The sequence below is a fragment of the Bos javanicus genome, chromosome 17 (assembly GCF_032452875.1).
Source record: "Bos javanicus breed banteng chromosome 17, ARS-OSU_banteng_1.0, whole genome shotgun sequence".
Lineage (NCBI taxonomy): Eukaryota > Metazoa > Chordata > Mammalia > Artiodactyla > Bovidae > Bos > Bos javanicus.
The window spans coordinates 36,335,610-36,349,198 of NC_083884.1; the positions used below are offsets into that span (position 1 = coordinate 36,335,610).

The 13,589-nt window shown below is 37.7% G+C and overlaps 1 protein-coding gene across 3 annotated transcripts in view; it reads left to right on the top strand.

Annotated features, from left to right (window-relative positions):
• Positions 1–12,369, top strand: part of TRPC3 (transient receptor potential cation channel subfamily C member 3) — a 71,933-nt gene extending 59,564 nt beyond the window's left edge. For all 3 annotated transcript variants that reach the window (XM_061384271.1, XM_061384272.1, XM_061384273.1), the window contains 2 exons: positions 9,597–9,672; positions 11,499–12,369. In XM_061384271.1, coding sequence (XP_061240255.1) covers positions 9,597–9,672; positions 11,499–11,641 — 219 coding nt within the window. In that variant the 3' untranslated portion in view covers positions 11,642–12,369. The remainder of the gene's footprint in view (positions 1–9,596; positions 9,673–11,498) is intronic.
• Positions 12,370–13,589: the final 1,220 nt, after the last annotated feature.

A 13,589-nucleotide genomic window follows, 5' to 3' on the forward strand; every position in this document is an offset into this window, starting at 1 on the left:
CAAACATATCTTTTATTTCTGTGATGATTTTAATGTTTTCTTCCTCTTCTTCCTGAGATTTTCAAACTTAAAATTATCATTTCCTCCTTTGGCTTACTGTATTTCCCTTGTGCTCTTGGTTCAAGACAGGATCGGCTCCTATTTTTAAAAGATTATATATTAGTAATGACATTATATGTTTTCATCTCTTCTTTCACAACTTTTCTAGTGTGTGTTCTTTATTTGCTGTTTGTTTTATCCTTTTTCTTGGACTATCTTAGTACAGATCTTCTGTAGATTTATTACTATTACTCAATCTTGAATGAAGTAAGTTCCTCCCAGACCAACTGCTTTCAGGAGGTTGGAGTGGAGTCAGAGAATTCCAGGGCCCCATCCCAAGCTAATAGGAATTTGTCTTTAGGTACAGGATCGTGTGGGGCTTCCCAGGCGGTGCTGGTGGTGAAGAACCCTCCTGCCAATGCAGGTAGACGTAAGAGACGCTGGTTTGATCCCTGGGTCGGGAGGATCCTCTGGAGGAGGGCATGGCAACCCGCTCCAGTATTCTTTCCTGGAGAATCCCATGGACAGAGGAGCCTGATGGGCTACAGTCCATGTGGTTGCAGAGTCAGATGTGACTTAGCACACATGGACACACAGGGTTGTGTATGTGAGTTCAATTTATTCTTTATTTTCCCTTGTTGAGAATAGCACTGAATGATTGTTCACATGGCAGGCTCTCCCTCTCCACCTCACTGACAAAGTACTTCTAGCAAATACAACTTTTCTGTACAGTTTTCCTTTTAGCCCTATAGTCTAAGCTTCTGAAGACTTGGTATCAAAGGTCAGGGGAAGTCCTCAGCCATGAATGTCTGCTCTTGGCATGCCTCCACATCCCCATTTGACCTTTTCATAACCTTTCTAAAAAAAAAAAAAAAGTTCCTCTAAGTCTCATAAATGAAGGAGTTAGTGTTTCTGTTTCCTGTTTTCCTTATAGCTTTTGAGTGATTTAGAAACGTCTGAGTTTATTGTCACATTGAAAATTGCTGTGCTTTTATAGGAAATGATCCTTGCTAAATGCCTAGAGGTTTCAGAATCCTGTACCTTTTGTATTTTCTAAGGAGATGAATTCCCTCTGCCTGTGGTATAATCTGTAGCTCCCCAAAAGTGATAGTAGAAAAAAGAGAAACTAAGTGAAGAGATCTCACTCAGCTATATACACACCAAACTTCATATAAATGTCTTGATTATATTTAGAATAAAGTCTACCTGTTAAGAACTCCTTGAGCGATAATAACTGGTGTATTTATTTCACCAGGAATTTTTGTTTCACGTGGTGTGATTATATGACTTACCTTAAGGAAATTCCAGATCTTAATCTGCTAAGTGGGGAGTTTTCCTTCAAAGGGGTGACTTTTAGAATACACTAATTCTAGTCATTCTATCACAGATTAGAATATTTTTGAAATACCTCTAAAATTTGCTTTTATAATTAGTTTATAAGACACACGAAAATGCTTTGTTACTTTCTCATAATGGAACTCATCTAATCATTCACTGTATTAACAAGGCTCAGAGCCATCTGACTTCACATTTTTTCAAAAATAGTCACAGCCAGATAAGAATGCGCCTGCCAATGAAGGGAACATGGGTTCAATCCCTGGTCCGGGAAGATTCCACATGCCATGGAGCAACTTAGCCTGTGTGCTACAACTTCTGAGACCCACGCCCTAGGGCCGTGCTTCATAACAAGAGGCCACAGCAATGAGAAGCCCACGCACCACAGCGAAGACTAGCGCCCACTCACCAGAAGTGGAGAAAGCCTGCGGGCAGCAGCAAAGACTGAGTGTAACCAAAAATAAATAAATAAAAATAGTCACAGCCACCCTCAAAAAACATGTGACCATCACCAGTCAGGCATCACCTTACATGTTTTACATTCAAATGAATGTTTCTTCTCCAAGACAATTCAAAAACGCATTCACATTCAGATGTGTCTCAAGGGGCAGCAAAGGAAATGTTTAAAAATGCCCTGATCAAGGGCAGTATTATTTATATTAACATTAATTATTAGTAGTATGCTGGAATTTTTTATGTATATAAAGAATTTTTTTTTTTTTTTTGTGAAACTGGGAATGATTTCTCTGGAGAGCATAAAGACTTGGAGGGCTTGTTGTTGTTCAGTCACTAAGTCATGTCCAACTCCTTGGGACCCCCATGGACTGCAGCATGCCAGGCTTCCCTGTCCTTCACCATCTCCTGGAGCTTGCTCAAACTCATGTCCATTGAGTCAGTGACGCCATCCAACCATCTCATCCTCTGTTGCCCCCTTCTTCTCCTGCCTTCAATCTTTCCTAGCAACAGGGTCTTTTCCAATGAGTTGGCTCTTCACATCAGCTGGCCCAAGTATTGGAGCTTCAGCCTCAGCTCCAGAACATAAAGACTTAGAGAGATAGCTATGATTAAATTCTTCTCATGAATACCTGTGCTATTCAAGTTAAAAGTACTTAGATATTCTAATCTGACTTTGAGAAATGGGAGTATATTTTAAGATTCCTCCACAAAAGCTGGGCTGTAGGCCCTTGTGACTTCTCTCTCCACTCTCTTCTGTGGCAGTTCTGCTTTCCCAGCCTTCTTTGGCTTGGGAACAGCCTTGGCCCAGAGAGTGTTAGACTGTTTTTACTCCATATACTGGTCTATGGTCTGATACATGAAGGCTTGATTTTTACTGGAAGTACATGGCACAAAGAGGCACTCACTTTAAGCTTCATGGCACATTCAAGACATCCTCTGTTATGCATGGTCCTAAGTTGTAAGACTACAGAGATATATGGTCCATGGCTTCAGGGATCTCTCCACTGGAATGGAAGGACAGCACAGAGACGGAGAGGAAGGGAAGGAAAGAAAAAAGTAGGTGGACCTTCACACAGCCCTGGGATATGGCTACACGGTATAGGTGAGATGTAAATAAAATGGTATGAGGATGCAGGGAAACGCAGAGGAAGTGAAAGTTGATCAAGTAGAAGAAGAAGCAGATCTGCTCTCCGTTTCTCCAAAGAACAAAACTTGGACCAGTAGTTAAGAAAGTACAGTGAAGCAGACTTTTGGCTCAATACAAAGGAATTTTTTAACAGCTACAGTTGTCCCAAAATAGACTAAACCAGCTGTCTGGAAAAAGTAGCAGGGTCTGAATCACAGACGCTGTGATTTATTCAGAGGCTGCACAATGGTATGTCAGGGTATGTCACAATAAGTGGTATGACAAATGAAAAACACATGATTTACAAGGTCCCTTCCGTCCCCTAAATGCTGCTGTCTACTTCCAAGTTCTCTGTGTTTGTCCAAACCTATGTTGTTACTTTATATTCATACTTTATCGATGGATGAATCTATACATACAGACATACATGCATGTATGTCAATCAGTTTTGGCTGATATCAATCAATTTTGGCTTCTCTCTAGGAGTAAATGAGGAGATGAATGTAAAAATGTCTGATAGAGTACTTAACAATTGTGAGTTGACTTTTTAAATATTTATTTATGTGGCCGAATCGGGTCTTGGTTTCGGCATACGGGGTCTTTGGTCGCGGCACACAGACGCTCTGGTTGTGGCACACAGGCTCAGTAGTTGTGGCGAGTGGACTTAGCTGCTCCAAGGCCTGTGGGATCTTAGTTCCTCAACCAGGGATCAGACCCATGTCCCAGCATTGCAAGGTGAATTCTTAACTACTGGACCACCAGGGAAGTCCCACCAATTGTTAATTGAACTTGAATTAGTAAAAAATAAGCAAATAAAAAGAAAAGCTTTGATGCCTTTTGGAAAGGCAGGGCATAGCAAGTATCCAACCATCCAAATCTCATTCCTTCTTCCAGTCTTAATGGAGGACTGAGAAATGAACTTAAATTTGTTTGCAGGAGATAATGTTTGAGGTAACTACCAGCAAGCTTTCCATAGCCTGGACAGAGAATATCCAAAGTCCACGGCATAAAGTTACAATGTCTCCCTTAAAGAGTGACTCACGGGCTCATACAGAGATATATGGGTAATTCCAGGAGGCCTGCGGAATGTGGAAGTTAATTTATAGACTTCCCTTGCATTAGTTAGCCATTTAACCAAAAGGGAAAGAAGATGATTCAGTTAATGACCAATTTAACTTTTGATACTGGCTTTGATTAAAGGCTCCATTGGAAATCTAGTAGAGATAATATTTTAAATGATACTTTTACGTATTGCTCAGAAGTTTCATGATCCTTGCCTGCAGTCCCAGCATTATTTATTGGTTAATAAAGACTTTGCTTTGTAATAGAAGTGTAAATGCTAATAAGGAATAATAGTTATATTAACTGAGCACCTTCTCTGTGATTTACTTTGATTGCCTTTTATAAGATATACTAACGTTTCCACTACACAGATTGTCACCAAGATTCTGTCGCTTGTAAATAATTCAAACACATTCAAATCCAGGCAAGTTGGTAGGTTCAGAACTGGTCTAGAGACTCTCAGTAAGCTCTGAGGGGAGGTAGCTGGCTCCAACCGCAGGTGGCAACATGGTCTTAGACCATGGGGTACTTATCATCCTTTGTCATCAGTTTTGGGTTTATCAGCAATTCTAGGACAATAGGAAAAATCCCATTTGACATAAGAGTTCATGTTATCTGGTATCCTTCCTTGTATGAAAGTTATAAACTGTCTTGATATGGTTAGATTTATCAACCTTTTCCTTATGGCTTATCCTTTTAACTTCCCTGTAAGGGTGATCTGTTGTCCCAGAGCTATTTGTTGAGTAGTCTTTTCTTTCCCACTGATTTGTATTACTGCCTTTGAAGCTACTTTAAACTGATAAACATTTGTTTTTTCTTTTTATAAGAATATGTCTACATTGTCCCCTAAACTTAATTACATCCCTGATATGTTGATGCATCATAGTGAATTCTTCTGGTGAAGTTTCATTGGAGCAGTGATTATGTTCCCTGTTGCATCTGCAGTGTCTAGTATGGCGCCTGACACAGTTCAGTTCAGTTGCACAGTCGTGTCCGACTCTTTGCATCCCCATGGAATGCAGCATGCCAGGCTTCCCTGGCTATCACCAACTCCTGGAGCTTACTCAAACTCACCTCCACCGAGTCAGTGATGCCATCCAACCATCTCATCCTCTGTTGTCCCCTTCTCCTCCCGCCTTCAATCTTTCCCAGCATCAGGGTCTTTTCAAATGAATCGGTTCTTTGCATCAGGTGGCCAAAATATTGGAGTTTCAGCTTCAACATCAGTCCTTCCAATGAATATTCAGGACTAATTTCCTTTAGGATGGACTGATTGGGTCTCCTTACACTCCAAGGGACTCTCGAAAGTCTTCTCCAACACCACAGTTCAAAAACATCAATTCTTTGGCACTCAGCTTTCTTTATAGTCCAACTCTCACATCCATACATGACTACTGTAAAAACCATATCTTCGATTAGATGGACCTTTGTTGGCAAAGTAATGTCTCTTTTTTAATATGCTGTCTAGGTTGGTCATAGCTTTTCTTTCAAGGAGCAAGCATCTTTTTATTTCATGGCTGCAGTCACCATCTGCAGTGGTTTTGGAGCCTCCCAAAATAAAGTCTCTCACTGTTTCATTTCCCCATCTATTTGCTATGAAGTGATGGGACCGGATGCCATGATCTTAGTTTTCTGAATGTTGAGTTTTAAGCCAACTTTTTCACTCTCTTATTTCATTTTCATTAAGAAAGTGCTTCTTCACTTTCTGCCATAAGGATGGTGTCATCTGTGTACTGAGATTATTAATCCTTCTCCTAGCAATCTTGATTTCAGCTTGTGCTTCATCCAGCCTGGCATTTTGCATGATGTATTCTGCATATAAGTTAAACAAGCAGGGTGACAACATACAGCCTTAATGTACTCCTTTCCCGATTTAGAACCAGTCTCTTATTCCATGTCCAGTTCTCATTGTTTCTTCTTGACCTGTGTACAGATTTCTCAGGAGGCAGGTCAGGTGGTCTGGTATTCCCATTTCTTTAAGAATTTTCTACAGTTTGTTGTGATACACACAGTGAAAGGCTTTGGCATAGTCAATAAAGCAGAAGTAGATGTTTTTCTGGAACTCTCTTGCTTTTTCGATATGCAGTGGATGTTGGCAATTTAATCTCTGATTTCTCTGCCTTATCTAAATCCTGCTTGAAATCTGGAAGTTCATGGTTCATGTACTGTTGAAGCCTGGCTTGGAGAATTTTGAGCATTACTTTACTAGTGTGTGAGGTGAGTGCAATTGTGCGGTAGTTTGAGCATTCTTCGACATTGCCTTTCTTTGGTGTTGGAATGAAAACTGACCTTTTTCAGTCCTGTGGCCACTGCTGAGTTTTCCAAATTTGCTGGCATATTTAGTGCAGCCCTTTCACAGCATCATCTTTTAGGATTTGAAATGTCTCAACTGGAATTCCATCACCTCCACTAGCTTTGTTTGTAGTGATGAACAAAGGCCCAATTGACTTCATACTCCAGGATGAGATGTCTGGCTTCTCGGTGAGTGTGATCACACCATTGTAGTTATGTGGGTCATGATGATCTTTTTTGTGTAGTTCTTCTGTATATTCTTGCCACTTGGCACCTGGCACGGAGCTAAATATTTGGTGAGTGAATGAATGAGTCCTGGCTAAGATCCACCCAGCCATGAGTCTGTCCTGAGGTTCCAATTCCACACAACTCAACACGTTTTATATATATTTTTTGACTGATAAAATGGGCTTTTCCTTCTTGATAGCATGGATTCCTTCTCAATTTATCATTATTCTCTGAGGCAGACATTTTGAATTATCTGGCATTTCTCCTTTTTACATGACCTTGGCATCTAGTGGGTCACTTCAGTTCATAATTTTTACTGTCTTAAAACTGAGGTATATTTGCCACCCTCACTATATCTGCATTTCAGTTCAGACTTTTTTCCTTTATTATCTTTTTAATGTGATGTATGAGATATGCACAAGAATGTGTGCAATACATAATCAATTATGATGTATAACTATATGCATACCTAGGAAGCCACCACCTCCCAGAGAGAGATAACCGAGTCTGTTCATTGCCTCTGCTCTGCTGCTCCTCCCGAGGTCACACCCTTGCCTCCACCTAGGGGGAAATCAGTATCCTGAAATTGGGTTTCTCACCCTCTTGCTTTGGTTTTCTTTTCAAATATAGGCTTATTGCATATATGTTGTTTAGTTGCTAAGTTGTGTCTGATTCTTTGTGACCCCATGGACTGTAGCCCGCCAGGCTCCTCTGTCCATAGGATTTTCCAGGTAAGAGTACTGGAGCTGGTTGCCATTTCCTTCTCCAGGGGATCTTCGTGACCCAGTGATCGAACTCGAGTCTCTGCATTAGCAGGTGGATTCTTTAACTTTTTGCCACTGAACCACCAGGGAAGCCCTATTACATATACAGACAATCTGAAAAATGCATTATGTAGATTTGTTATTGAGTAAACTTTATGAGAATAATTTCATACTTAATAAAGTCTGTAACTTGAATTTTTTATTCAACATGTATGCTTCTAAGATTCATCTGTACTGTTGTGTGTGGCTCTGGTTCATTAATTTCACTAACTAATTTCATTGGTGAGCACAATCACGTTACATTGTGTAATATACCATGATTTGTCTATTTGGTATTTGTTTGGATTGTTTCCAGGTTTTTTGTGTCGCAGATAAGGTTTCTATAAACCTTGTCTGTGTCTGTCTCTTGGTCCACATGTACATGTGTGGAGTTTCTCTAGGCCCTGTACCAAGGAGTGGACTTTCTGGGTTAAAAGGATATGGCAGTGTTCAGTTTTAAAAGATAATAACAAATCAATAGGGGATTAGGAGGTACAAACTACCCTGTATAAAATAAGCTGCCAAGATATATTGTATGGCACAGGGAAAGAGAGCCATTTTTTAATAACCAATATTAAATCACTTTATTGTACACCTGATGCTAGTATAATATTGTACATCAGCCATATTTAAAAAAAAAAGATAATGCCGAATTAATTTTTCAAAATGACCTACTTATGCCAGTAAAGTACAAAAATTCCATTGATCCACATCCTTTCCAACACTTGGCAATGTAAAATCTATTAATTTTTCCCTTTTTAGATATAAAATTGTATCATGTTTTTCCTTTTTCTGGCTTTAATGAGATATAATTGACATACAGCACTGTTTAAGGTTAAGGTGTACAGCATAATGATTTGACTTATCTACATAATCAAATGATTATCATAGTAAGTTCAGTGAACAGCCATGATCTCAGATAGATACAAAATTAAAGAAATAGAAAAAAGGATTTTTTTTTCTGGGGATGAGAACTCTTCAGGTTTAATCCCTTACCAACTTTCATATATAATGTTCTGCAGCATTAATGTGTTTATTATGATGTGAGTCACATACCTACTACTTACTTAGGTTATAACTGGAAGTTTGTGCCATTTGATTGCCTTCATCCAACTCTCCTTTCCCCCAGGCCCCTGTATCTCTTTTAATTGTAATTTGTATTTCCCTAAAGAAAACGTTTTGAGATTGTTTCACGTGCTTGTTGACCATTCACAATTCCATTTCAGTGAAGTGCCTGTTTGTTTTTTGCCCATTTCCCTGTTGGATTATTTGAGTTTGTCTTATTAAAGCTCTTCATATATCTTGGATCCAAATTCTTTACAGGTCGTAAGTATCATCAATATTTTCTCCCAGCGTGTGGCTTGCTTTCTTTCTGGTATCTTTATAAACAGAAGTCTTAATTGTAATGAAGTTGAGTTTATCAATCTTTTCTACTATATTAGAATTTTTAATCTTGTTTGGAAAACATCCAGTTGTGCACTGAATTTATAAATATGTTCTTCTGTGCTTTCTTTTAAATGATTTAAAAGCTTTGCTTTTCATATTTAAGATGTGCATGGGATTCACTTTTGTGTGCTTCTGTGAAGTAGGGCTCCAATTTAATTTTTTCTGTATGGATAAGCAATTATCTTGTAAGATCATTTATTGAATTTGAAATATATTCACAGTATATATTGCTGTGAAAGGAAAACATAATATAACAATATGTGGTATTTAGAAAACATAATACATATAGTAAATAGTTTATATACAAAATTTAAAAAAAGATGTTGGAAAAACATGCACTAAAATAACAACAGTGATTATCTTTGGATGGTGGAATAATTGATGAGTTTTGTTTACTTTTTGTTCTCTTCACTCTCCAAATTCTCTGTATTGAGCATATGTTTCTAGATTTTTAAAAAAATACAGTAGTGTCTATAGATGATAATATTGTATAGAGAAATCACTAGATGAAAGAAAATCATGAATTGAAGTCTTTCCACTCAACTTTTCTTGTAAAGCTTCTTGCATTCCTGGAATAGGGTGGCTGGTGGTGAGGGGCTGAGGTGAAGGGTGGGGCAAGGGAGTGTCGTGGATTATGCAGAAAAACTCAGTAAAGGTGAAAAGGGATTAAGTTCTGAATCTGGGTGAGTCTTCCATTAGTACAGTTTCTCTTCCCTGAGTTCTTTACTGGTATGTAAAGCTCTTTGGAAAATAAGATTCAGATTACTTATATGTATCATTGGTGATATAATTTTTTTTTGGCCCAACAGCAAATAATGAAAAGACTTATAAAGCGATATGTTTTGAAAGCACAAGTAGACAAAGAAAATGATGAAGTTAATGAAGGTAAGCATCTTCAACTTAAAAAACATCCTTTTACAACTAATTTAATGAACAGTGGAAAACTTCATATTGAAGGATACTGTTAAAAATCTGGTCTTGGTTAACTGAGTTCTTCCAGGATTGACAGGAAAATCTTATGTTTCATTTCTAAAGCTCTCTTTTAAAATAAACAGTTATTTAAAATGTCAGTCAGAGACAATTTATCACTACAGAGTGCTCTAACTGATTCTTAGAGTGTAAACTGTGTCATTTTGCTGGGAGTTTTTATTCCCTGTAACATGAGTAGTCTGTAGTTTCAGTTCTGTTTCAGTGAGCTGAGTGTTAACATTTTTCCAGTGATGCAGGTAAAATAAGAGTTAGCTCAAACATTTCTGCAGAAAAATTTTTACTTGTTGTCCAGAAAGAAATCGTAACCCATTTTTGTCATATGGTGTTTCTCTTTTGCTTTTCACTTTTCTTCTTGGCTCCTTACTTAAATGTACCTATTTTCCAGGCATATCCTAGGCAGCGCATCTGTCTGGACTATAACGCCTTTCATCAAGTGCTGGGATGTAAGCCAAAGCACAGGTCCATGGTTGGAAAGAAATCAGTCAGGGAAAAATAAGTTGCCCTAAAAATGGCAATGACAGGGAATTCCCTGGTGATTCCGTGGTTGGGACTTCTTGCTTCCACTGCAGAGGGCAAGTGTTCCAATCCTAGTTGAGGAACTAAGATCCTCCATGCCTTCCAGCACAGCCAAAAATTAAAAAATAATAATAATAATGAAAGCTACAGCTTTCAACACCAATGAGATGCTATTAGATCTATCTACACTTTTAAGAAAGGGCTAAACTAAACTGTTGATGAACTCTGAAGCCATTACTTGATTAATGCAAGAAATCCCTTGCAAATCTGAGTCAATACCATATGTGTTTGTAGCACAGAAATCTAAGAATGCATGTTTGGAAATCAGCAAAAAATCAAATCATGGTCACCAGAAACAGTCTCAGAGACAGAATTGAAATTGAGTTTTAGTTTAGAAAGCAGAAACCTTATCAGTTGTGCCATAACCTCCCTGAAAACACAAAAATTAAGTGAAGTGGGGAATTGGGCCACCATGACAACTTCAGAAAAAAGGAGCCATCTTCTAAGTACTTTTACACAAAAGAGGAAAATGAATTAATGAGAATTAATGAATTAAAGAGAATTTAGAGTTTTGGACAAAGTTCTAACTAAAATAGTATATCATACAACGTAACCTCCTCATTTAATAAATATGTTTCCCGTGTTGGTAAATACAGCACTTGGTATGTAGGCTTCCCATAACTCAAAAACAAGGAAGAAGGATATGGTAGTAGGGAGGCAAGAGGAAGCTCACTGGCTTATGGTCCAAATATGATAGTAAATGGTGTGAGAATTCATTTCTTCCATGGAAGACTTTTGATTTCAAATTTGATCAGTTTATTTCCTCTTGAAATCCCCAGAAAGGGGATACCCTGATTATAGATTACATCCTGATTGAGATTACTAGTTAACAGATAAATCTGCTACCTGGGAAGCCCCAACAGATAAATCACCCTGTATTAAAAATTGGTTGAACCAGGACAATACTTTAGTCGACTTTTACTTTTAAAACACAGTTGGACTACTGTTATAGCTTTTTCCAAAGTCAGTGTATTTTTAAAGGCAAAGCATTTCTTAAACATTTTAAAGGAAAAAAATCCAAAATAACTATGTCGGAGACATTATGAGACGAATGTATTCATGTTGTATGAATTTCACTCTTTGTTTTTTTTCTAAATCCGAAGAGCAAATGACCAATCATATGTTTTTTAATACAAACACTATAGGTGAATTAAAGGAAATCAAGCAAGATATCTCCAGCCTTCGTTATGAACTTTTGGAGGACAAGAGCCAAGCAACTGAGGAATTAGCCATTCTAATTCATAAGCTCAGTGAGAAACTGAGCCCCAGCGTGCTGAGATGTGAATGAGTCAGCAACCTGGATTTATGGCTTTGACTATAGCACAACTGTGGGCAATAATATTTCTTAGTATGAAATACTTGAAAAACTATGGTGTACATTTTTAGTATTAACTACCTTTATCATGTGAATCTTTAAGAGTTAGGTCTTAATGACTTTACTGTTTTATCACATGAAAATGGTCTTCATTTTAATTGTTTGCCTTGACATTACAAACAATGATATGCCCTTGTATTTAAAGGCTCCAAATTAACTACATTACTGACATTTTTTTTGTCCGTTTTAGAATAAACTCTGTCTTTGCACTACCAGTTTGCCTCCAAGAGACTGTAAGCTCCTTGGGGACAGGGACCATGTCTTATTCATCTTCATGTCTCCACCATCTAGTACAGTGCCTGGTACATAGTAGGTGCTCAATAAATGTCAAAACCAACTGAACTGCCAATAAAATACAAATAAAAATTAAAAGGCCATCACTATGTAGCATACCTTCCCTTGTCCAAATGCTGAAGAGATTTTTTTTTTTTTTTTGGAAAAAAAAGAAACAAAAAATTTTACAAACAGCTATGACTTGGTCAGATTTTCTGAGATTTTTGGCATCACTGATACTCCTAGAACCTTTGAACCCTGAATGAAGAATTTCATAATGAAATGGGTTAATAGCAAATATAATTGCATTACGTACTTGTTTCATAGAATTGTTCAAAGCAACACATTAAAGGTTTTTCTAAAGTATATACTATACTGTTTGCTTACTGTCTTAGATTTTCATTTGTTGTTTTCAGTAATGTGAATTTAGTCAGCAGAGTGGTGAATTTTTTTTAAAGTTGGGGGTTATACAGGGCTGTTAGTTATAACCTCCTAATTCCTGGCTCTGATGATTTAATGCTAAATAAGTTATCAACACCTGACTTCATATCTTGCCTGTTAGCTCCACTCTGAGTTTTGGAGGATATGCTATGGGAAGAAATGGAGCAGTGACCATGTACCTGAAAAGGCATGGCCAAGAATCACGAGGTGTGTTTCATTTCCCTTTGAGGCATCTCTTGCCATTATTGCTTATGCTGATTGACATATATATATATTTTTTTTTAATCAAGGCATTTCAATTACACTTGCTACACTGAATAGATTGTGATATATCTGTATCTGACTTACTATGTAAGTGGGCTGAACACTGGTAATATTTAGGCCTCTTGACTACTACAAAAGGGGATACAGGCTGGTAAGCTCCCTCATCTCTTCATAGACAATAAAATACTCAAAGTATTTTTTTTTTCTTAACCAGCTAGGTTTAAATCTCTCATTACTGTCCTGATTCTCTTCCATCTGTTCCTATCAAATCATACCAGAATACAAATTATGGTCATAGCTCAAAGATCGCTTTATAGGTTCTAAAAGCCAAATAAATATATAATATTTTAACAGTCAATACATCACACAGGAAGGCTTTCTAGATGAGAAGACAAAAATGAACATTATACGGAACTACATAAAGCTCTTTAAAGATTATTTTTTAATTTCTACTTTTGGAGACTTAAATTAAGAAAAGAACTTTATACATTTTTGGTATCATTGTAGGATATTTCATTAACTTTTGTGCTATGATAATAATGATGCTAAAGCTGAAACTCCAGTACTTTGGCCACCTCATGTGAAGAGCTGACTCATTGGAAAAGACTCTGATGCTGGGAGGGAGGGGGGCAGGAGGAGAAGGGGATGACAGAGGATGAGATGGCTGGATGGCATCACTGACTTGATGGACGTGAGTCTAAGTGAACTCCAGGAGTTGGTGATGGATAGGGAGGCCTGGCGTGCTGCGATTCATGGGGTCTCAAAGAGTTGGACACGACTGAGCGACTGAACTGAACTGAACTGAATAGTATTTTGTATTAAATGTTTTTAAAACTTTATGTATTTTATGTTTTGCCTCAGAACTGAATAAAATACTGAAGTT